Raw genomic sequence first — 25,461 nt, 5'->3', positions numbered from 1 at the left:
ATGCATGTTTATAAAGAGGGACATGAGTTGATATCTTACAGAAATAATCCTGCCCCTTCAGGATGCGTGATGTATTTTCCCATTTATATAATTTTTTATATTTGTGAAATTCTGTGGGTTTTTTCCTTTACGTGGGTTCTGCACATTTCTTTTACATTTATTCCTAGGTATTTTTGTTTCTTGCTTTTATTATAATTCATATATTTTTATTCTTATTTTACTTTATTTTTAGTAACAACTTTATTGATAAATATACTTTAGGTTCACCTATTAAAACTCTACAACTGACTGGTGTTTACTATATTCACAGAATTCTGCAACCATCATCATAATCAATTTTAGAATACTTTCATCACCTCAGAAAGAAACTCCATACCCTTTAACTGTCACCCTCAATCCTCCATCCTTCCACTGTTAAGCAACACTCTATTTTCTCTATATATTTTCATATAAATGGAATCATAATATATTGTCTTTTGTGACTGACTTCTTTCTCTTAGCACATTTTCAAGATTTATCTGTGCGGGAGCACATACCAGTATTTCATTCCTTTTTATGACTGAATAATATTCCACTCTGTGGAGTTGACACATTTTGTTTATTCATCAGTTGATAGACATTTGGGTTCTTTTTGATATCGTAAATAATGCTTCTATGAACATTTATGTAAAAAGCTTTTTTGTGAACCTGTGTTTTCATTTCTTTCCTGTCTGTATCTAGGAGTGGAATCACTAGGTCAACTAGTAATTGAATTTAACTTTTTCAGAAACTGCAAGATTGTTTTCCAAAGTGCTACACCATTTTATATTTCCTTCATGAGTGCATAAGGGTTCTAGTTTCTCCATATCCTCACCAGCATTTTTTTTTTCAAATCAATATTTGTTTATTTGGTGGGATTTTTTTGTGGGTGAGTATACTGAGGCAGACACTTGCTATTTTGAGTATTCTAGCCATCCCAGTGGCTATAAAGTGGTATCTCATTGTGTTTTTGTGTATTTTTGGAGAAATGTCCATTCAGATTCTTTGCTCACTTTTTAATTGTTACTTGTCTTTTTATTACTTACTTGTATGAGTTCTTTATATGTTCAAGACATAAGTCATTCAAAAAATACGATTGAGAAACTGAAAAAATAACTGAGAGGAAATATTTTCTTAAAAAATTTTTTTTTAATGTTTATTTTTGAGAGAGAGCGAGAGAGAGAGCACACATGTGTGAGAGGGGGAGGGGCAGATAGGGAGACACAGAATCTGAAGCAGGCTCCACGCTGTGTGCTGTCAGCACAGAGCCTGATGCAGGGCTCAAACCCATGAACCATTAGATCATGACCTGAGATGAAGTCGCATGCTTAGCTGACTAAGCTCCCCAGGCGCTGCTGGACTTTCTTTATATACTTTACTAAAACCATATATAGCAACAGAGAAGGCGGAAGCACTTAATGAGAATCCACCTGTTTTCTATTAAGCCCAACCATTAAGAGATTTTTAAAAATTTAAAAACTTGTCACTCAAGTCACTGATTTTAATAATGGAAAATAGGCAATGAATTTATTGTTTATAAACTAATGAATAAGTAAATATTTCTAAGTTTTAATTTATAACAATAAATATTGCTATAAACCATGTAAACATAAGCCCTTTGAAGTCTTCTTCTAAGTATGTTGTAAAGGAGCCATAAAGACCAGAAGTTTGAGAACTACTGGCCTTCATAGTCTTAAAATTTTATTTTTCCTTACTTTGGGTTGTGTTATTCTAATCCTTTAAGTGTGGAGATTATCCAAGGTTTAGTCTTCTGCAATGTATTTTATGAAGAAGTTGAAGGAAGGATTCAGTCACTACCATAACTTTATCATCTTTTAGACAACTTTAAATATATATATAACCTGGCCAATTTTCCCAGCATCAGTCCAATATCCATAATTTAGTGCTAGACAATTCTATTTAAGTATCTTCTTTTGTTCTCAAATTTCAACAAAAGTGAAACTGAGTCCTTCATCTTGTACTCATATAGATCTTGTTTGCTTTTTTACCTGCATCTGTCTTAGTTACGTGAATTTCTCCCACTGCAATCCATTTTATTTGCAATTTATTTTATTACTTTCCAGACTTTAGAATAGTGAGTGCCTCTGGAAATTTAATGTACATATGAATCACCTGGAGATTTTCTTTAAAATGCAGATTCAAACTCAAGCAGTCTGGAATTTTGCCTGAAATTCTTTATTCTAATTGGCTTCCAGATGATGCTGATGCTATTGGTCCTTGGAACACACTTTGAGTAGCAAGGCCATAGAATACTTTAATTCCATTTATTCCATTCCAGTCTTTCATACTGCTGTTACAGTGTCTGTTCTGTTTTTTAAGTTTACTTATTTTGAGAGAGAGCGTGCACGTTGAGGGGAAGGGAGAGAGGGAATCCCAAGCAGGTTCTGTGCTGTCTTCACAGAGCCCAACTCAGGGCTCGATCTCACAGACCATGAGATCATGACCTGAGCGAAACCAGGAGTCGGATGCTTAACCGACTGAGCCACCCAGGTGCCTGTATGGTGTGTTTTAATTACTTAGATTTTTAAAATTAAGACCTTATTAAAGTTAATATTTATTTAGATTTACTTTTTCGATTGCTCTTCTTTATTTCGTCTTTGGGTTTTCATCTGGGATCATTTTTCTTTGAGCATTTCTTTTGGTGTGGTTCTGCTGTTGATAATTTTTGCCAGTATTTGCTTGTCTTCTAAAATGAAGATAAATGCTTGCATTTTCATACATATGCACACTCACATGGTGTATTGAATTACAGATTGGCAGTTTCTATTGCTTCTTTCATGAAGTCATTTTTTTTCTCTTTTAAATTGTTTCTACTACGAAGTCAGCCTTCAGTTTTGCTTTTTTATTTATTTTTAATCGGCTTTCTTTTTTTTTTAATCTTTATTTATTTTGAGAGAGAGACAGACTGTGAGCAGAGGAGGAGCTGAGGGGAGGGAGACAACAGACTCAGAAGCAGGCTCTAGGCCCTGAGCTGTCAGCACAGAGCCCAGCACGGGGCTCGAACTCACGAACTGTTGAGATCATGACCTGAGCTGAAGTCGGATGCTTAACTGACTGAGCCACCCAGGTGCCCCATCTTTCTTTCTTTTTTTAATGTTTGTTTATTTTTGAGAAAGAGGGAGCATGCGAGGAGCAGAGAGAGAAGGAGACAGAGGATCAGAAGCAGGCTCTGTGCTGAGAGTGCTGAGCCTGATGTAGGGCTAGAACTCACAAACTGTGAGATCGTGACCTGAGCCCAAAGTTGGATGCTTAACCAAGTGAGACACCCAGGCAGCCCCAGTTTTGCTTCTTTAAAGGTAAATTTTTTTTTTCATTTGCTGATTTTAAGATTTGTCTTTTTGTCTTAGGACTTTAGCAATTTTACTCTGATGTTTCTGTATCAGTTTTTGTATTTGCTTGGGATTCATTCTTGATTCTGGTTTGAGTTTTTTTTTTTAAATTTTTTTTAACCTTTATTTATTTTTTTGAGACAGAGAGAGACAGAGCATGAATGGGGGAGGGTCAGAGAGAGAGGGAGACACAGAATCCGAAACAGGCTCTAGGCTCTGAGCTGTCGGCACAGAGCCCGACGTGGGGCTCGAACTCACAGACCCTGAGATCATGACCTGAGCCGAAGTTGGACGCTCAACCGACTGAGCCACCCAGGCGCCCCATGGTTTGAGTTTTTAAAAATAAGTGTGTAGCCATTATTTCTTCATATATAGCTCCTGCCTCATGCTTTCATCACCTTTTGGGACTCTATTTACATAAATGCTATGCTCTTTCATCATCTTGTCATCTTGGTCTCTTTGTTTTCTATCCTTTTGTCATTTGTGTTTCTGTACTATATTTTTGACTGAATCCTTTTTTTTTTTAATTTAATTTTTTATTTTAGAGACAGAATACAAGTGGGGGAGAGGGCGAGAGAATCTTAAGCAGGCTCCATGCTTAGTCCAGAGCCTGTCGTGGGGCTCAATCCCATGACCTGAGCTGAAATTGTGAGTTGGATGCTGTTTGACACTCAACAGACTGAGGCACCCCTCCTTTTTTTTTTTTTTTTTTAGAGATTTTATTTTTAAATAATCTCTTTATGCAAGGTAACCCTGAGATCAAGAGTCCTATGTTCTACTGACTGAGCCCCCTCCCTGATACTCTTCTAAGCTATTTGAGAGAGGACACACACTTGAGTCGGGGAGGGGCAGGAAAGGAGGGGGAGAGAGAATCTCAAGCAGGTTCTGCACTGTCAGTGCAGAGCCTGACGCAGGGTTCCAACCCGAGATCATGACCCTAGCTGAAACCAAGAGTTGGATGCTTAACCAATTGAACCACCCCCCAGGTGGCCTGAGTTACTATATATTTTAATTCTAAAGTTTGTGATTTCCTTTTTTTTTGTTTGTTTATTTTTATTTATTTTGATGGAGACTGAGACTGCCTGGGGTAGATAGAGAGGGGGAGAGAGAGAATCCCAAGCAGGCTCTGTGGAGCCTGATGTGGGGCTTGACTTGGGGCTCGATCCAATGAACCATGACATCATGACTTGAGTGGAAACTAAGAGTTAGTTGCTTAACTGACTGAGCCACCCAGGTGCCCCTTGATTTCCTTTTTAATAGTTTTCAGAACCTTGCTGAAATTCTGTATCACCTGATACCTTGAATATATTTCTATTATAAAGTTCAGGTCTCATGAGTCTAATATCTGATTTTCTAATTCTTTCTGTTTGACTATGTGGTTTTGGTCTTGTTTTTTTAGTATGCTTGGCAATTTGTTTTTTTACTTCACTATAGAAACCTATAGAGTCACGTGGAGAAAAAGGGTGACAGTGATTTTATGTACCCTTAACCCAGTCAACACTTAGCAACTCATGGACAATTTTATTTCATTTGTATGCTACCCATTCCTTTTCCCCACCCATTGGATGATTTTGAAGCACATCCAGGTATTACATGTTCCTTATATGTATTTCAGTATAATTCTCTAAAAGACAAATATTTGAAAAATAACCGCAATATCGTGACAGTTAAAAAATTAAGAGTACTTTTTTTCAGGGGTGCCTGGGTGACTCAGTTGGTTGAGTGTCCGACTTCGGCTCAGGTCATGGTCTCACAGCTCGTGAATTTGAGCCCTGCGTCGGGCTCTGTGCTGACGGCCCAGAGCCTGGAGCCTGCTTCGGTTTCTGTGTCTCCTTCTCTCTCTGCCCCTAACCCACTTGCATTCTGTCTGTCTCTCTCCAAAATAAACATTAAAAAACAATTAAAAAAAAAAAAGAGTACTTTTTTTCTTTATTATTTATTTTTAAAGTAAACTCTGTCATTAACATGGGGCTCAAACTCCCGACTCTGAGATCACAAGTTGCATGCTCCACCAACTGAGCTAGCCAGACTTCCCAAGAATACATTTAGTAGTCAAATTTTCCTCATAGTGTAAAGTTTAAAAATTTTTATTGAATATTTCCTTTAAGATTTGAATTAGGATTCAGATGATGTAGTTGTTGATGTTATTTTAAAAATAAATACATTTTATGGATACATAATTTACATACAGCAAATTATTTTATTTTATTTTTATTAAAAATTTTTTTTGATGTTTATTTTTGAAAGAGAGACAGCGTGAGTGGGGGAGGGGCAGAGAGAGAGGGAGACACAGAATCTAAAGCAGGCTCTAGGTTCTGAGCTGTCAGCATAGGGCCTGATGTGGAGCTTCAACTCACAGACCATGAGATCATGACCTGAGCTGAAGTTGGACACTTAACTTACTGAGCCGGCCAGGTGCTCCCAAACTATTTAAATGTATGGTTTCATTCATTTCAGTAAATGTATATATCCATGTCAGCAGCACCACAATTGGCTATTTCTACCAACCCACCATCCTTGTGACTATTGATGTGCTTCTCCCCTCGGCTTTATTGAGATATAGTTGACATACAATATTAACATGAGTTTAAAGTATGACGTGATGATTTGATGATATGCATGTATTGCAAAATGATTACTACAGTAAGGTTAGTTAAAGCATCCATCACCTCACATAATTATCTTTTTTTCTTCCTTTGGCTGTGAGAACATTTAAGATTTACTCTTAGCAACTTATATATGTACACATAAAGTATATAATACAGTATTGTTTGTTTATTTATTTTTTTTGGACTTTCTGCACCCAACATGGGACTAAAACTCCTGACTCCGAGATCAAGAGTAGCATGCTCTTCCCACTGAGCCTGACTGGCTCCTTGTGTAATACAGCATTGTTAATCATGGTCCTCCTGCTGCCACCGTGGTGTACATTAGATTCCAAGAACTTATGCATTTTTAATTAGAAGTTTGTACCCTTTGATCAACATCTTGCCATTTCTCCTGCTCTCCAGCCCTTGGCAACCACCAGTCTACTCTCTTTTTCTAGGAGTTCAGTTTGTTTAGATTGCACATAGTGAAATCATCCAGTATTTGTCTTTCTGTCTCTGACTTATTTCACTTAACATAATGCCCTCAGGGTCCATCCATGGTGTTCCAAGTGACAGGATTTTTCTTCTGTTGTGTGACTAAATAACATTCGATTATATGTGTACCACATTTTCCTTGTCCATTCACCAGTGGATGCTTAGATTGCTTCCATTTCTTGGCTATTGTGAATACTGCATTGAACATAGGGGTGCAGATATCTCTTTAAGAAAGTGATTAAATTTCCTTCAGACATATACCCAGAAGTGAGATTGCTGGATCATATGTGGTAGATCTATTTTTGCATACTGTTTTCATACTGTTTTACACTTTGGCCGTACCAGTTTACATTTCCACCTATAGAATAAGGATTCCCCTTTTCCACATCCTCACCAACACTTGTTATCACTTCTTCTTTTGATTATGGCCCTTCTAACAGATGTGAGGTGATAGCTCATTTCAGGTTTTATTTATTATTAAAAATTTGTTTTTAATGTTTATTTTACCTATGAGAGAGAGACAGCGTGTGAGCAGGGGAGGGGCAGAGAGAGAGGGAGACACAGAATCTGTAGCAGGCTCCAAGCTCTGAGCTGTCAGCACAGAGCCCGATGTGGGGTTTGAACCCACGAACTACCAAGATCGTGACTTGAGCCGGAGTCAGGCGCTCAACTGACGGAGTTACCCAGGCGCCTCATAGTTGTTTGTTTTTTAATGTTTATTTTGAGAGAGAGAGAATGCATGCAGGGAGGAGCAGAGAGAGCAGGAGAGAGACAGTCCCAAGCAGCCTCCACATTGTCAAAGTGGAGCCTGATGTGGGGCTTGATCTCATGAACCATGAGATTGTGACATGAGCTGAAACCAAGGGTTAGACGCTTAACCGACTGAACCACTCAGGCACCCTGTTCATTTTAGTTTTGATTTGCATTTCTCTGATTAGTGATGTTGAACATCTTTCACTTACATGTTGGTGATTTGTAGGTCTTTGGAAGAATATCTCTGTAGGTCCTTTGCACGTTTTTAAATTCTTACTATTTTTTTTTTTTTTGAGAGGGAGAGCATGAGCGTGGGAAGGGCAGGGAGAGAGGGAGACACAGAATCTGAAAGTAGGCTCCAGGCTATGAGCTGTCAGCACAGAGCCTGATGCAGGGCTTGAGCCCACAAACTGTGAAATCATGACCTGAGCCGAAGTCGGACACTTAACTGACTGAGCCACCCTGGCGCCCCCATTTTTAAAAGCAGGTTATTTGATATTATGCTGTTGAGTTGTATGAGTTCTTTACGTAATTTGGATATTAATCCTTATTAAAGATAAATGGTTTGCAAATGTTTTCTTCCATTCTATAGGTTATTGTGGCTGTGCAGATATGCTTAGTTTGATGTAATTCTACCTGTTTGTTTTTACTTCTGTTGCTTGTGCTTTTGTTGGTGTCCTATCCAAAAAATCATTGCCAAGACCAATGTCAGGGAGCTTTTTTCTATGTTCTTGGTTTCAGGTCTTAAATTGAAGGCTTTAATCCATTTGGAGTTAGTTTTTGTGTGTGGTGTAAGATAAAGGTCCTGTTGTGTTCTTTTGCCTGTGGATATCCGGTTTTCCCAGCATCATGTATTGAGTATCCTTGGCTCCCTTGTCAAATATTAGTTGACTATATATGCATGGGTTTACTTCTGGCCTTTCTGTTTTGTTCCTTTGATCTGTGTGGTGCCTAAATGAGGTGTCTCTTCAGATCAGTTGAGGGCCCACAAACGTGGGGCAACTTATCAAGTGAAAGCTGGTGATGTAGGCAGTGACAAGAATTCACCTGAGGAAGAACAAAGGGTATAGTTTATTGACTACACCACACGGGATTGGAGGGCAAGATAGCAGAGGAGAGATGCCAGGACACAGTGGGTGGGAGCTGTTTTTAAAGGGGGAAGATGAGGAGGTATGGCAAGGACGTATGGAATTGTCCCTTTTTGGTAACTGTGCCTAGTTGTAAGTAGGCCATTGGTCAGTTAGGGCCTATGGATTATTTAAAAAAATTTTTTTTTTTAACATTTATTTATTTTTGAGACACAGAGAGACAGAGCATGAACAGGGGAGGGGCGGAGAGAGAGGGAGACACAGAATCTGAAACAGGCTCCAGGCTCCGAGCTGTCAGCACAGAGCCTGACGCGGGGCTCGAACTCACGGACTGTGAGATCATGACCTGAGCCGAAGTCGGACGCTTAACCGACCGAGCCACCCAGGCGCCCCGTGCCTATGGATTATTTTAAAGTGGATCACTTGATGTGCATGTCTGTATTCTGTTAGGTGGTGGCTGTGGGCCCTTTTTATATTCCATAGCTCAACCCTGTTTGCCTGAAAGTGGCCTCTACAGTTTGTGTCTCTTTTGATGCTAGCATCATACTGTTTTGATATTGGAGCTTTATAGTATAGTTTGGAATCTGGAAGTGTGATGCCTCTAGCTTTGTTTTGAGAATGGCTTAGGCTGTTAGGGATCTGTTGTGGTTTTACTTGGACTTTACAGTTTTCTATTTCTTTAAACAAAATCCATGGAGATTTGAGGGATTGCATTAAATCTATAGATAGCTTTGGGTAGTATGAACATTTTTACAGTTTTCTTCTGATCCATGAACACAGGATATTTTCAGTTTCCTTCATCACTGTCTTACAGTTTCCAGTGTACAAATCTTGCACTTTCTTGGTTAAATTTATTCCTAAGAATTTTAATGTTTTTGATGCTATTGTAAATGGGATGGTTTTCTTTCTCAGTTTGTTGTTAGTCTGTAGAAATATAATTGATTTCTGTATGTTGATATTATATCCTGAAACTTTACTGAATGTATTGAGTTTTTTTGGTCAAATGTTTAATATTTCTGTATAAAAGATCATATCATTTGCAAACAGAGTCAGTTTTATTTCTTCCTTTCCAATCTGGGTGCTTTTCATTTATTTTTCATATCTGATTGCTCTGGGTAGGACTTCGAGTACAATATTGAACAAGACTGGTAAGAGTTGGCTCCCTTGTTTTGTTCCTTATCTTAGAGGGAAGGCTTTTAACTATTCAACACTGAGTGTGATGTTAAGTGTAGACTTGTCATCTATGGCTGTTTGGGGTTTATGGATCCAACTCCACTGTGTGTTTGTGTGAAGGCTTTAAAACACTAACAGGCAATTCTCAGATACCAGTAGGGTGTCCAAGAATTCGCCTCAATTCTGACACTATATCATGAGATAGTCTCAGATTCTATAGGTAAAGGGCTCAGTCCCAGAAGACTGCCCTCCACTTCAGATGCCACTTGCAAGCCCAGGTTGTTATCTTCTTACCTGTTGGTTGTAATCCCAAAGCTCCCATGACCCCCTCCTTGGTTTCGATTAATTAGCTAGAACAGCTCACGGAACTCAGAAAACCTATTAACTCACCAGATTACCGATATTAAAGGATATGAATCAACAGTCAGATGAAGAGAGACATAGGGTGAGGTCTTAAACAAAGGATTTTCTGCCCTGTGGAGCTTGGGCCACAGCATAGTGGAATGTATGAGCGTTCTGGTTCCCCAGTGAGGAAGCTCTCTCTGAACCATGCTCTCTCTTGGGTTTTTATGGAGACTTCGTTGCATGGGCACGATTCATTAACCACTGGCCATTGGTGATTAATTCCATCTCTAGCCTCTTTCCCTTCCCTGGAAATCAGGAGGGTGGGACTGAAAGTTCCAATAATTTTTTCATGGTTCCTTCCCCTGGAAAATAACCCCCAAAAGTTACCTTCATTATTATAAACCCAGTTGTGATGGAAAAGGATTTGTTACGAAAAAAAGACACCCATTTCATCGGTATGGCTTGGAAGTATTTTCAGAAACTGAGGACAAGAGACCAAAAACTACAGGGGCGCCTGGGTGACTCAGTCAGGTAAGCATCTGACTCTTGATCTTGGCTAAGGCCATGGTCTCATGGTTCTTGAGATCAAACCCCACATCCTGCTCTGCACTCTGCTTGGGATTCTCTCTCCACTCTTCTCTGCTCCTCATCTGTGCGCGTGTGTGTGTGCTCTCAAAAGAGGAAAAAAAAAAACAAAACCCAGATACTATAATAAAAGATGCTCCCATTACTTTGGAAAAATCTCAGGAAATTTCAAGGGTTTTGGGAGCTGTGAGCCAGGAACTGTGGATGAAGACTAAATATATTTGGGAAATACATTTTGGTCATCTGAGTGGCCAAAATACATATTTCTTATAAATTACAGTATTGCAGTGACCTTTCTTATGTTGAGGTACATTTCTTCTGTCCCTAATTTGTTGAGTTTCTGTCATGATGTTGAATTTTTATCAAAATTTTTTTTTGCATCTATTGAGATCCTAAGGTTTATATCTTTTGTTCTGTCTATATCATGTATTGTATTTATTGATTTGTGTATATGTTGAGCCATGTTAGCATCCCAGGGATGAATCCTACTTAATCATGGTGTATGATCCTTTTAATGTGATATTGAACTTGGTTTGCTAGTATTTTGTTGAAAAATTTTGCATCTGTGTTCATTAGGTTATTGGACTGTATTTTCCTTCTCTTGTATATATAGTTTTTAAGTTTATTTCTTTTGAGAGAGAGCGTGAGTGGGAGTTGGGGGGAGGGGCAGAGGAGTGGGAGAAGCAAGAATCCCAGGCAAGCTCCGTGCTGTCAGCGTGGAGCTTAGTGCAGGGCTCGAACCTACGAACCGTGAGATCATGACCTGAGCTGAAAACAGTCAGATGCTTAACTGGCTGAGCCACCCAGATGCCCCCCTCTTGTAGTGCCTTTGTCTGGCTTTGGTATAATGGTAAATTTGGGAGTGTTTTCTGTTAAATTCTTGAAATTTAAGAGTTTGAAAAGGTTTGGTGTTAATTCTTTAAATGTTTGGTAGAATTGACCAGTGAAAGCATCTGGTGCTGGACTTTTCTTTGTAGGGAAGTTTTTGGATCACTGATTCAATCCATTTACTCATTATTTAAAAAAAAACAAAAAAATTTTTTTTAATGTTTATTTTTGGGAGAAGAGAGAGTGTGAGCGGGGAAGGGGCAGAGAGGAGAGGGAGACACAGAAACAAAAAGCAGGCTCCAGGCTCTCAGCTGTCAGCCCAACGCGGGGCTCAAACTCAGAACTATGAGATCATCATCTGAGCCTAAGTCGGACATTCAACTGACTGAGCCACCCAGGCACCCCTGCTTGCTCATTATTAATCTTTTCAGTTTTTTTTGTTATTTCTTCATGATTCATTCTTGGTCGGTTGTATGTTCCTAGAATTTATCCATTTTTCTAGATTGAACAATGTTGATTTATAATTGTTCATAGTAGTCTTTTATTCTTTGTGTTTGATATCAGTTACAGTATCTTAGTTGTCTGCCTCTTCCATTTTTGATTTTGATTTTTTTTTTTTTTTAGTCTAAGGTCTATTTTTTAAAACTAAAAAAACAGTTGTTAGTGTCATTTATTGTTCCTGTTATTTTTCTAGTCTTTATTTCATTTATTTCTGATCTCACCTTTGTTATTTCCTTCCTTCTGCTACCTTTGGGCTTAGTTTGTTCCTTTTTTAGTTTCTTTAGGTGTACAGTTAGGTTGTTTGAAAAAAAAATTTTTATGTTTATTTTGAGAGCACACCCAAGAGTGGGGAAGGGGCAGTGACAGGGAGAGAATCCCAAGCAGGCTCCATGCTGTCAGCGTGGAGCCTGATGCAGGGCTCAATCCCACGAACCATGAGATCATGACCTGAGCTGAAACCGAGAGTCAGTTGCTTAACTGACTCATCCACTTGGCACCCTTTTCTTTCTTTCTTTCTTTCTTTCTTTCTTTCTTTCTTTCTTTCTTTCTTTCTTTCTTTCTGTCTTTCTGTCTTTCTGTCTTTCTGTCTTTCTGTCTTTCTGTCTTTCTGTCTTTCTTTCTTTTGTATGTATGTAGGTATTTATTTTTAGTATGATTTGTTGACAGATTGGTTTCCATACAACACCCAGTGCTCATCCCAATAAGTGCCCTCTTCAATGCCCATCACCCACTTTCCCCTCTCCCCCACCCCCTATCAACCCTCAGTTTGTTCTCAGTATCCAAGAGTCTCTTATGGTTTGCCTTCTTTTTCTTAATGTAGCATTTCTCACTGTAAGTTTTCCTCTTAGGACTTGTTCTGCTGCATGTAAGTTTCGGTATGTTGTATTTCCATTTTTGTTTGGAGATACTTCTTAAAAATATATATTTTTTTTTTTTGAGAGAGAGAGAGTGCACATTGGGGGAAGAGCAGATAGGGAGACAGAGGATCTGAAGCAGGCTCTGCACTGACAGCACTGAACCTAATGTAGGGCTTGAACCCACGAATTGTGAGATCATGACCTGAACCGAAATCAGATGCTTAACCAACTGCGCTACCCATGTATTCCTTCAGTGCTGTTTCTTTAAATAAAGTATTGCCCCATTTTCCCTCTCTTCTCCTTCTGGGACTTTGCCAAAAATGCATAGATTGTTTCTTTTAATGTATACTTCCCATAGGCTTTTTTCATTTCTTCTGAATGTATCATTTCAAAATGACCTGCCCCTATTCTTCACAGATTCTTTCTTCTACTTGATCAAGTCTACCGTTGCTTTTATTGCATTTTTGTTTCATTCGTTGTATTCAGTTCCACAATTTGTTTCTTTTTTTAATAATTTCTATGTCTTTTTTAAGACATCTCACTTTTGGGGGCACCTGGGTGGGTGGTTCTGTTGGTTAAGCATCTGGCTCTTGATTTCAGCTCAGGTCATGATTTCATGGTTCGTGTGATTGAGCCCCACGTTGGGCTCTGTGCTGACAGTGCCTCTTTCTGTGTTTCCTTAAAACAACTGTTTTGAATTCTTTATCAGATAGATTGGAGATCTCTATTTCTTTGGGATTGGTTACTGGAAAATTAATTGTTTATTTGGTGGTTTAATGTTTCCTTGTTTCATGTTCCTTGAAGTTTTGAGTTGCCCTTTTTGCATTTGACAAGACGTCACCTCCGGTTTTTAATGACTAGCTTCAGGAGAGACATACCTTCTGTTAGCCTTGTTAGGAATTCTGAAGTTTTTTCAGACCTTTGCTGTGGATATGCCTGTTCCTCATTTCTTATTTTCTCTTGGAGGGGATTTTTAAGTTTGTATGCCTTCTCTTGATCATGCAAAGCTGAATCAAGTGTGACTGCCTCTTACTTGCTTTCTGTAGGGCAGTGCTGAATTCTCAGGTTTGTATGCTTTCTCATAGTTCAGAAGAGACGGGATAGCTTTTTGCACTTTCTTACTAGCCATCTATAGATGCTTGCAATATGTCCTTAGGGGTGAACACAGGGAGCCAGCCACAGAGTGAGAGTGTATGTTTGTGGGTGAGGTGTGTGGAGAGTTGGGGCTGCCCATTTACCAGGTGGCGGCATCTTCAGACAAGGCAACTTGTGAGTGGGCTTCCTGATGAAGTCTGCATTGCAGTTAGTAGGATCCATATCCCATTTTATGTTCTTTGAGAGTCCTGCTGTTCTTCCAGCCACTCCCCTCCTCCCTAGTTATGTTGTGAATGTCAATATTCTGGGTGGGGTAAGAATGAAAATGCACAACTGGGGAAGCTGGGTGCTCACTTACATGCTCTCATTTTCCCCCACGGGAGAAATCACAGATTAAGAACATCGCTCTTGGCACTATACTGTGGAGACTAGAGGGAAAGAATGTTCCAGGTACAGTGAAACTGTTTCTTTTACCCTTTTCAATGTGTTCAGTTTTGGATTTATTTTTGTTCCAGTGCTGTGCGGGAACTTCCCTGGACTCCCAGACTTAACACAAAGCCACTGTTGTTCATAGGTGATAGTCAAAATCAGTGTTCTTTGAGGAAGATGGTAGAAAACTCCTGTTTTGCTGTTTTGATGCCATCACTCTTCACTGACATGCTTTATGCCAACCATACTTAGGTTTGTCTTTTGTATAGTTACATTAAAGTGGAAATAAATTTCATGTACTGTTTGTATTTGGGATTTTTTTCATTTAGCGTATGGTTATAAACTATTGTTTTTTAGTGTACTGGTAGCCTTTTGACTTTTATTGCTGAATAGAATTCCTTATGGAGATTTCTCTCTACGTGTATAAATTGATCAACTCTTTGAACACTCAGTTCATTTCTAGTTTGAGGCTCTCTGAATAATTTGTTTTTGTTCATTTTACTTTTTGTGTTTTGTTGGGTGACCTACCTGTTCTAATTCTATAGATTCTAGCTACTCTGCAGTTTGCAGGCACTGATGTCTCGCTCTCTTTTTTAAAGTATGTAATTCTTTCATTCCTGTTTCCATTTTTTAAAAAAAATTTACTTATTTTGTGGGAGAGAGAGCACAGGAGGGGTGGGGAGAAAGAGAGAGAGAGAGAGAGAGAGAGAGAGAGAGAGAGAGAGAGAGAGAGGAGGGAGGGAGGGAGGGAGGGAGAGAGGGAGAGGGGCAGAGAGAGAATCCCAAGTAGGCTATGCATTATCGGTGCAGAGACTGATGCAGGGCTTGATCTCAAGAACCGTGAAATCATGACCTGAGTTGAAATCTAGAGTCAGATGCCTGAGTAAGCCAGCCAGGCGCCCCAATCAGTGGCTTCTTTTAAACTGCAGTCTGAGTTTCCCTATCTTTTTTTTTTTTTTTTTATTAACAATGTTTTTAATTGTAAAAAACAAAAGTTACTATCACAACCATTTTTTAAATTAAATTTTATTTTAAATGTTATTTTTGAGAGAGAGAGCATGAGCAGGGGATAGGCAGATAGAGAGGGAGACAGAGGATCCAAAGTAGGCTCCATGCTGACAGCAGAGAGCCTGATGTGGGACTTGAACTCATGAGATCATGATCTGAGCTGAAGTCTGATGCTTAACCCACTGAGGCACCTAGGTCCCCCCTTTTCCTCCCCCATTACAACCATTTTTTTTTTTAATTTTTTTTTTTTAACGTTTTATTTATTTTTGAGACAGGGAGAGACAGAGCATGAACAGGGGAGGGTCAGAGAGAGGGAGACACAGAATCTGAAACAGGCTCCAGGCTCTGAGCTGTCAGCACAGAGCCCAGCGCGGGGCTCGAACTCACGGACCGCGAGATCATGACCTGAGCCGAAGTCGGCCGCTTAACCGACTGAGCCACCTAGGCGCCCCTCCCATTACAACCATTTTTAAGTGTATAGTTCGGTAGTGTTAAGAATATTGTCATTGTTGTGCAACAGATCTCTAGAACTTTTTCATGTTGAAAGCTGACTCATTTCCCTGACAGCCACCATTCTACTTTGTTTCTATGAATTTGCCTACACAAGATATCTCATTTAAGCAGAATTAATAATCGTAAAGTATTTGTCTTCTTGCAACTGCCTTAGCATAATATCCTCAAAGTTCATTCATGTCGTAGTGTGTGATTTCCTTCCTTTTTAAGGCTGAGTAATATTCCTGTGTATATATACACTTATTTTGTTTATTCATCTGTTGGACATCTGGGTTGCTTCTACCTTTTGCCTGTTGTGAATTGCTATGAAGATAGGTATACAAGTATCTCTTTGAGATTCAGTTTTCAATTCTTTTTTAAAAATATTTATTTTGAGAGAGCGTGAGAGATTTTAGTGCATGCTTGACCACGAACAGGGGAGGATCAGAGAGAGAGGAAGAGAAAGAATCCTAAGCACTCCCTGCACTGTCAGCACAGAGTCGGATGTGGGACTTAATGTCATGAACTATGAGGTCCTGAACTGAGCTGAAACCAAGATAAGGATGTTTAACTGAGCCACCCAGGTGCCCCTCAATTTTTTAAAATATATACACTTAGAAATGGGATTTCTGGATCATAAGTAATTGTGTGTTTAATTTTTTTTTTTTTTTGTTTAAGTAATCTTGACACCCAATGTGGGGCTCAAACTCGGCCCCACAAAGAGTTGTGGAAAAGCAAAAAGTTGTATGGTGAAGCAAAGAGTTGTATGCTTCACCCACCAATGGAGGTAGCCAGGCACCCCCTATGTTTTTTGTTTTGTTTTCTTTTTGTTTTTTGAGTAACTACTGTTTTTCATAGCAGTTATACCATTTTACATTCCTGGTAACTGCACAGTGGTTTTGGTACATCCTTGCCCATACTTGTTATTATTTTTTCTAAATAGTAGCCAACCTAATTGGTATGAAGTGATATTTCATTGTGGTTTTGATTTGTGTACTTAGGTTTGAGATCAGAGTGTTGATTCTTCAGACTTTTTTCTTTTTCAAAATTGTTTTGGTTGTTTGGGATCCCTTGAAATTCCATATGAACTTTAGGGTGGAACTTTTTATTTTTGCAAGAAAACTGTGCTCCTCACCCCATTATTGGGACTGTGATAGGGATTGTATTGTATTGACTTTGGGCAATGTTGACATTTAACAATGTTAAATCTTCCAATTCATGAATGTGAGATTTCTATTTATTTGTCACTAATTTCTTTCAGTGATGTGATTTTCAGTTTACAAGTCTTGTAGCTCTTTGGTTAGGTTTATTCCTAAGACCTTTATTTTTTTTTTATTTTTGAAGTTTATTTATTTTGAGAGAGAGCACGTGAGCGGGGGAAGGACAGAGAGAGGGGGAGAGAGAGAATGCCAAGCAGGCTTGGTGTTACCAGCATAGAGCCCAACATGGGCTTGATTCCAGGAACCAGGAGATCATGACCTGAGCTGAAATCAAGTCAGATGCTTAACTGACTGAGCCACCCAGGTGCCCCATAAGTCTTTTATTCTTTTGATACTATTATAAATGCAATTGTGTTCTTAATTTTCTCTTCTGATGTTCATTTTTGCTGTATAGCAATGCAACAGATTTTTGTATGTTGACTTTGTGTCTTGTTACTTTACTGAATTCATTTATTCTAACAGTTTTTTTGGTGGACTTTTCAGAGTTTCCTCCATGTAAGATTATGTAATCTGTGAACAAGTGGTAATTTTACTTCTTTCTTTCCAGTTTCTTCTTGCCTAATTGCTTTGGCTAAAACTTTCAATACTGTGTTGAAAGGAATTTGTGAAAGTTTGGCTACTTTGTCTCGCTCCCCATCTTAGAGGAGGTTTCAGTCTTTGACCATTGAGTATGATGTTAGCTCTCTGGCTGGAGAGCTCTAGTTTGTCTGGCCCTAATACCATGTCCTTCCCTTCCCTTACTGGTTATGGGGTAGATATAATGGAATGAATTGGAAAGCTTGTGTTGGTGAACTGTTAGGCTGCTAGGTGGGCCTTAGCGGGGAGGACAGGTGTCTGACTACACATAGGCTTTTTCCACAAGGTATGTCATCTGTGTTTTGTGTTACGGAGAGATAGGATTGTTGCAGCCATTCTGATCCCTGTGTTTGCAGGCTGCAGAAGGAAAACTGGCATTGTGTACTATGGTTTCTTTTTACCTGGTCAGGTGGTTGACCCTTTAGTGTTGTAATATAGTTCCTTTCAGGTTTCTTCTTTTATTTTTTAATGGCTTAGGTACATTTTCTTGGGTTTTTTTTTTTTTTTTTTTTTGTTCTCAGAATCTTTCTACAGAAGAGCAAAGTTAAACACTAAGTTTCTGGCAAGAGGATTAAAATCCTTCTTTCTTTTAAAAAAATTAAAAAAAATTTTTTTTTTAAATTTTAGAATGCATACAAGTGGGGAAGGAGCAGAGGGAGAGAGAGTGAATCTTAAGCAGACTCCATGCTGAGCACAGAGCCTGATTCAGGTCTCGATCCCAAGACCATGAGATCATGACCTGAGCCGAAATCAAGAGTTGGATAGTTAACTGACTGAGCCACCCAGGCGCCCAAGAATCCCACTTCCTGAGAGCCCTCCACCCCTTCTCCTCTTTTCCATCTGTATCATTGCTTCAGTTCATGGGGTTGGAGGGCTTGCTATTGAAATCTACAAACCAAGAGGTTGTTTTTAGTAGTTGCCTTATCTCTTTCCCCAATATATTTTATTCTGTAATGGATTTGTTGTCAGAAACTTCTCCCTGATGGATGGTGTATGTTTGGCTTGCAGGATATCAAGTGTTGTTACGTTAGGCTTTTGTTTGGCATATACTTCTGCCTTATGCCTTTTCCTTATCTTCCTGGTCAAAAGGATTGTTTTTACCTGTCTTGGTCCAGCTAGTATTACTGGAGAAGAATATTTCAACCTCCTGCTTGGACTACCAGAATTTCTGGAGCTGAGTAGGGGAAAAGTGCCATAAGGCTCAACACTGAGTATATAGTTTGATTTAGAACAAGGTATTCTCTTTTTAGACAAAAATTAAGCTCATACACAATTAGAGGAATAATATTAATAAAAATGTAACATTCTTACTGGTTTTTAGGGGATTTCCCCCCTTCATATTAATGTTTTACAGTGATTGATGCAAGCTCTCGTATGATTAAAGAGAAGACCCTGGGGTGTTGGTTGTGTGGGGGAAATAAATAGAAGATCCTATTAGTACATGAAGAAACTATAATAAAGCTGACAGTCTTAAGAAATGCCTTAGGGGCTCCTGTGTGACTCGGTTGAGCATCTGACTTCAGCTCAGGTCATGATCTCACTGTTCGTGGTGTTCAAGCCCCACATTGGTCTCTGAGCTGACAGCTTGGAGCCTGCTTTAGATTCTCTGTCTCCTCTGTCTCTGTCTCTCTCTGTCTCTCTGTCTCTCTGTCTCTCTCTGTCTCTTTCTCTGTCCCTCCCCTGCTCGTGCGCTCTCTCAAAAATAAACATTAAAAAAAAAAAAAAAAAAGAAATGCCTTCTTGTGCATATAGTGATTGGTTTGTTGCCTTCATGGACCCCTCTGTTTTCTAGTTTGTAAAGCTGTGTGGACAAGGTGAAGTAGGTGTGAAGTCATTAAGGTGATGGATTCACGAGAATGGTTATGTTCAGTTTTTAATTTTGGGGGGAAATCATTATTAGAATTGAATACCCTCAGGCCTCTTTATATCAAAAGATGAAGCATTAAATCTGCAGAATATTGACTGACACTGGTTTGATGCAAATGCCAATGGGGATTTAACTGTGCTAGTATTTTTAAAATTTTAAATCAGACAGTTACTTTTTTTTATCAGTGGTCTGGCCATAAAGTTTCATAGGTTTTGAATAGTTTGCTCCTAACCTTGTTTTATTGTTGTTAGCTTTCTTCTTCTTTTTTAAGATTTTATTTTTAACTAATCTCAGCACCCAATGTGGGGTTCGAATTCATGACTCCCAAGATCAAGAGTCACATGTTCCACAAACTGACCCAGCCAGGCGCCCCAGCCTTATTATTCCTTAGGGCAAGATTTTGTATCACATGAGTCTTCTCAGGAATGCTTATGTGACATACTAGGAAATGCTTGTACAGAGACATATACATGTTTTCAATATGACACTCATGGCTTTCAGCTGCATGGTTTCCCGAACTAGATCTTTCTGGTTCAGCATCTCCAGAGAGACAACATAATTGTTTGGAGAGTGTGTGGTGTGTGTGTATGTCTGTGTGTGTGTGTGTATGAAGGGGGAATTGAGGGGATGTCTTAACTGCTTCTTAATAAGATTTTATTTATTTATTTGAATTTTTTTTTAATTTTTTTTTTATTTTTGAGACAAAGAGACAGCATGAGCAGGGGAAGGGCAGAGAGAGAGTGGGAGATACAGAATCCGAAGCATGCTCCAGGTTCTGAGCTGTCAGCACAGAGCCCGACGTGGGGCTCGAACTCACGGACTGTGAGATCATGACCTGAGCTGAAGTCAGACGCTTAACCTACTGAGCCACCCGGGCGCCCCTTCTTTAATAAGATTTTAATATCTTTTAGCTCAACCTGTATTCCTGCTATCAGAGGTATTCCATGTTTCCAATTCCTGAGCTTTTCTGAGGTTTCACGGGAAAAAAATTAGCCTATTTCTCTTCCTCAGTCTCTGGTTGGTTTTACTAATAAGGGTGGTTTTACTAATAAGTCAGGTGTCCTCTTCTTACACGTTTAGTTGTTTTTGCCCTTGCATGTTAGTTTTCTTTTGTTGTTTTAGTAGAGTTTTGGGGAGGAAGTGGAAGGAAAAGGGTATGTTGAATCTGGCATATTTAACTGGAAAAAATTATGAAAATAGGTTAGACCCATTAAAAAAAAACCCTAATAGTTAGATATACATGTGCTTGCCAAATTTAATGTCTGTTAATATTTTATATTGGCTTTCGTAAAAAAAAAATAAAAATTGATACAGCTAAAAGTACTTCTTGCCTATCCTTGTATCTTTTTACCCAGATGGGACCTTTCTCTTGATGAGGATGTGTATCATTACAGTGTATGTAATTATTCTGTAATTGTACATGAGTCCATACAAGACAGTTGGTTAAAAGTTAACAAATGGTATTATACTGTATCCTTTTACAAGTTTATCATTAATCATTTTGAATTTGTATGCTAGACATTTTGATGCATAGAGATTTGGTTTATTAACCTAAATACCCCTTTACTTAAAAAAAATTTTAATGTTTAATTTTGAGAGAGAGAGAGAGACAGAGAGACAGAGAGACAGAGAGAGAGAGAGAGAGAGAGACAGGGTATGAGTGGGAGAGGGGCAGAGAAAGAGGGAGACACTGAATCTGAAGCAGGCTCCAGGCTCTGAGTTGTCAGCACAGAGCCCCATGCAGGGATCGAACCCACGAGCCATGTGATCATGGCCCGAGCTGAAGTTGGATGCCCAGCTGACTGAGCTGCCCAGGCGCCCATACCCCTTTACTTCTAATAGATAGTACTTTTCATTTTACTCATTTGTTTGGGTTCTTCTATTACTCAACTAAAACTAGTCTTAATTTTAATTTTAATTAATTTATTTATGTATTTATTTATTGTTTTTGAGAGAGAGAGAGAGAGAGAGAGAGAGAGAGAGCGTGAGTGGGGGATCGGCAGAGAGAGAGGGAAACACAGAATCTGAAGCAGGCTCCAGGCTCTGAGCTGTCAGCACAGAGCCCGATGTGGGGCTCAGACCCACAGACTGTGAGAGTATGACCTGAGCCAAAGTCAGCCACCCAGGCATGACTTATTTTTTTTAAAAAGACTCCCTTCCTCCAGTTAAAGTTTTGCCTTACAGTATATTTTTGCAAACTGCCCAAGAATAAGGAATACATATGGTTGATATTTAAACTTTAATGTCAGTCCTGAAATAGGTATAGTATGAATGCTGTTTATAAGAAATATCTTCTGGGGCGCTTGACTGGCTCAGTTGGTAGAGTATGCAACTCTTGATCTTGGTGTTGTGAGCTTGAGCACCACATTAGGCATAGAGATTACTTAAAAAATAAAATAAAAATATAGGGGTGCCTGGGTGGCTCAGTCGGTTGGTTTAATGTCCTTTGGTTTTGGCTCAGGTCATGAACTCACGGTTTGTGTGTTCGAGCCCTGGGTTGAGCTCTGCACTGATGATGTGAAGCCTGCTTGGGCTCCTCTATCACCCTTTCTTCCCCTCTCTCTGCCCCTCCGCCACTTGTTTGTTCTCTTTCTCTTTCACAAAATAAATAAATTTTTAAAACCTTAATAATAAAATTTTAAGAAAAAAATTAAGTTCTGGATAATGGGCCCTTGTTCCTTTTTTGTTTTTATTTATTTTTTAAAAGATTTTTATTTTATTTTTTAAAGTTTATTTATTTATATGGGGGGAAAGGCAGAGAGAGAGAGGGAGAGAATCCCAAGCAGGCGCCTCGCTGTCAGCACAGAGCCTGCTGTGGGGCTTGATCCCACCAACAGAAAGATCATGACCTGAGCTGAAATGAAGAGTTGGACACTCGACCAACTGAGCCACCCAATCGCCCTGAAGTTTTTTAATTTTTTTATTTATTTTTATTTTTTTATTTTTATGTTTGTATATTTTTGATTGAGAGAGAGAGAGAACAAATGGGGGAGGAGCAGAGAGAGAGAGAGAGAGAGAGAGAGAGAGAGAGGGAGACAAAGAATCTGAAGCGGGCTCCAGACTCCGAGCTGTCAGCATAGCCTGATGCGGGGCTTGAACCCACAAGGTCATGTGAGGTCATGACCTGAGCCTAAGTCAGACGCTTAACCACTGAGCCACCCAGGTGCCCCATGATTTTTTTATTGTTAGGAAATCTTGGTATCCAACCACTCTGTGAGTGGTACTCACACTCATCACCCCAAGATCAAGAGTCATGTGGTCCACTGAGTGAGCCAGCCAGGCACCCCTGTTTTAATTTTAATTAAATAATATGTGCCTTATTTGAAATGTCATATAGTTTTGCCAGGCTTGTAACAAAACTCAGCAGTCTCTACCAGCAGTCCTACTTTTTCTCTCCTAGAGGTAATTACTTTCTGTTTTATCTGATTTTTCCCCCTAGATTTTACTTTCCTGTGTAATAAGATTATATTGTTACATGTTAATAGGTATTTTCAACTGTTGACTTGCTCCTATGAAAGATTTGTTGGTCTGTTTATGTCCGTTTATGGAAGAATTAGCATTTTTTAAAAATATTTTTTTTGTTTATTTTTGAGAGAGTGCAAGTCGGGGAGAGCAGAGAGAGGGTGATAGAGGATCCAAAGTGGGCTCTGTGCTGACAGCAGAGAGCCTGATGCGGGGCTTGAACTCATGAATGGTGAGATCATGACCTGAGCTGAAGTCACATGCTTAACCAACTGAGCCACCCTGACACCCCAAAGAATTAGCCTTTTTACCCTTGCCACCTCTTTCCAATTGTTTTAGAATTAGTATTGTGTATTTATATTATTAGGATCACGTAAATACTCTTGAGCACAGTATTATACTGTAGTTACATTTCTTGTACAGTGTCTTTCATTCCTGTAATTAGTAGTTGTCAATTTGTATGCATGAGTTTGTCTGCCCCTGCAAGCTTGAGATGTTTTAAAAATCTTTAAGAGACTAAATTACATGTAAAGTATATGTTTAATCCCCTTCCCTCTGAACCATCTTACCTAAAGTCCTTTTATTATTTCTTTTAAAAAATTTTTTAATGTTTTATTTTGAGAGAGAGCACGAGCAGGAGAGGGGCAGAGAAAGGGAGAGAAAGCATCCCAAGCAGGCTTTGTGCTGCCAGTGCAGAGCCCAGTGCGAGGCTTGAACCCAGGAACCATGAATCGAGTCGTATGCTTAACCGACTAAGCCACCCAGGCATCCCGGTCTTTTTATTCTCTTGATCCTATTTGAACTAGTATCCTTGGGATGTGTGCACAGTAGTCTGTCTTGGATCTCCCTTCACGTCATCCTGGGGATTCTCTTTGAACATGAACTTGGAGTGGCTGGAAGGCTCTGTCATTTGAGCTATTGACTCTTGATTTCAGCTTAGGTCACAATCTCAAGGTTCTTGAGTTTGAGCCTCGTGTTGGGCTCCTCCTCCTCCTCCATGACAGTGCAAGACGTGAGTATAGTGGAGTCTGCTTGGGATTCTCTCTCACTGTCTCCCCTTCTCCCCCTTTCTCTGTCCCTCCTGTGCACAGATACTCTCTCAAAATAAATAAACAAATATGAGCTTCTTTACACATAGTGCTTTCGTTTCTTTTTCTTTCTCTTTTTAATTTCTGAACTCTTAACACCAGGTTTTTGCTTACAAATCACTTACTTAGAGACTCTCTTCCTGACTTCTTCATTCTGCGGTGGGTTATGCTTATATTTGATACACAGTACTCTACTTGGTTTCTTCTTGGCATTTATCACAATATGTGTGAGTAGTTTTACTTACTCATTCACCTCTTTTTGTCCTTACTCTTCATCACTTGACTAAGTTCCATAAAGTGGGGATTGTTACCATTTCATTTACCGTCGGATATTTACTACTGAGGGTATACAGTACTCAAAAAATATATGAATGTATGACTTTTAGGTACAGTGAAGACTTAAATGCTGAGGGTGATATTATCTTGTTGGACTTTGTCTAGAATGGAGTTGGCAAACCGTGGCCCAGTGTACCACATCTTGTCAGCTGCTTGTTTTTGTAACATGGCTGATGCTTCTTTGTTTACACATGGTCTGTGGCTCCTTTCAAAATACTGTGGCAGAGCTGCTTAGTTGTGAAAGAGACTGTATGGCCTGCAAAGTCTAAAATATTTGCTTTCTCACCCATTAAAGAAAAGTTTGCTGATTTCAGTCTTACACAGTTAAACATTTTACATTAGAACATTGATTTGGACCATTAGGCAAACTGTAGTTTTTGAAAACACTTTTCCCTTCTGGATTTAACTTTGGATTCCTTTTATAGTTGTATATACTGTATATGAAATGCCAGTATGTTAGTCAAGGTCCATTCAGGGGCTTGAAGAAGCAATTTATTAAAGAGAAGTACTTATACAAATGTTAGAGATTTAAAGAATGAATGGGACCAGGAGGACAACCAGAGATGATGAGGAAGGCGACGATGAAGATGAATGACAACAACTACGATAACTGAGGAAGCAGCTCTTCCCTGAAGCCTGGGGAAACAAAGGAGGAGGGTTGTCAGAATCTAAGAGTCACTCAGAGTCACTTAGAAGTGGGCCCTGTGAAGGAAGCTCAGATTTAAAGTTAAGAGATGCTACTTGGCTATTTCTTGTACCTCTGAGAGGAGTACCATGAGATTGGTTCTTGGAAGCTGCCCTTTGGAATCAGTGCTGCTTCTGAGTGACTAACATTTCGTGGTCACCTCCTGCCTTCTAGTCTTTTAGTGCTATGCAGGCAGTGGAGGAAGATCTTAACAGGAAGCCAGCTGGAGATGAAAAATATAGCTTGCAGAGTTCCAGCCCCATCATCACAAAGCATAGAACAGAAGGTGGATTTGAAGTAGAGAGACAACATTAGAATAACTGGCAAAGTGTCTTCTCCCTCACTCCTTCAATACATCTGTTAAAAATATCTGAAATATTTGCACTTGTAAATCTAGGGTTTTTTTTTTTTTTTTGGTAAGTATTGTCTTTAATACTGGTTTAACATTATTTATTCCTAATTTTAAAAAGTATTTTTTCTACTTTATTTCAGTATCAGATATAGAAGGTGGTGATGGACTGCAGCTCAGAAAGGAACATACTCTCAAAATATTTGCTTATATCAATTCCTGGACACAGAGGTATGCATCCTTAAGTACTTTAAAGACTAACTTTGTGAGTTG

At 39.2% G+C, this 25,461-nt stretch overlaps 1 protein-coding gene across 2 annotated transcripts in view; it reads left to right on the top strand.

The window, feature by feature from the left end:
* The window catches only part of USP34 (ubiquitin specific peptidase 34), a 249,085-nt gene that overhangs the window by 15,856 nt on the left and 207,768 nt on the right, over positions 1-25,461 (top strand). For both annotated transcript variants that reach the window (XM_042981450.1, XM_042981449.1), the window contains exon 2: positions 25,332-25,419. In XM_042981450.1, the coding sequence (XP_042837384.1) occupies positions 25,332-25,419 (88 nt within the window). The remainder of the gene's footprint in view (positions 1-25,331; positions 25,420-25,461) is intronic.

The sequence above is a fragment of the Panthera tigris genome, chromosome A3, assembly GCF_018350195.1.
Source record: "Panthera tigris isolate Pti1 chromosome A3, P.tigris_Pti1_mat1.1, whole genome shotgun sequence".
NCBI lineage: Eukaryota > Metazoa > Chordata > Mammalia > Carnivora > Felidae > Panthera > Panthera tigris.
This window is presented reverse-complemented; position numbering and strand designations above follow the sequence as displayed.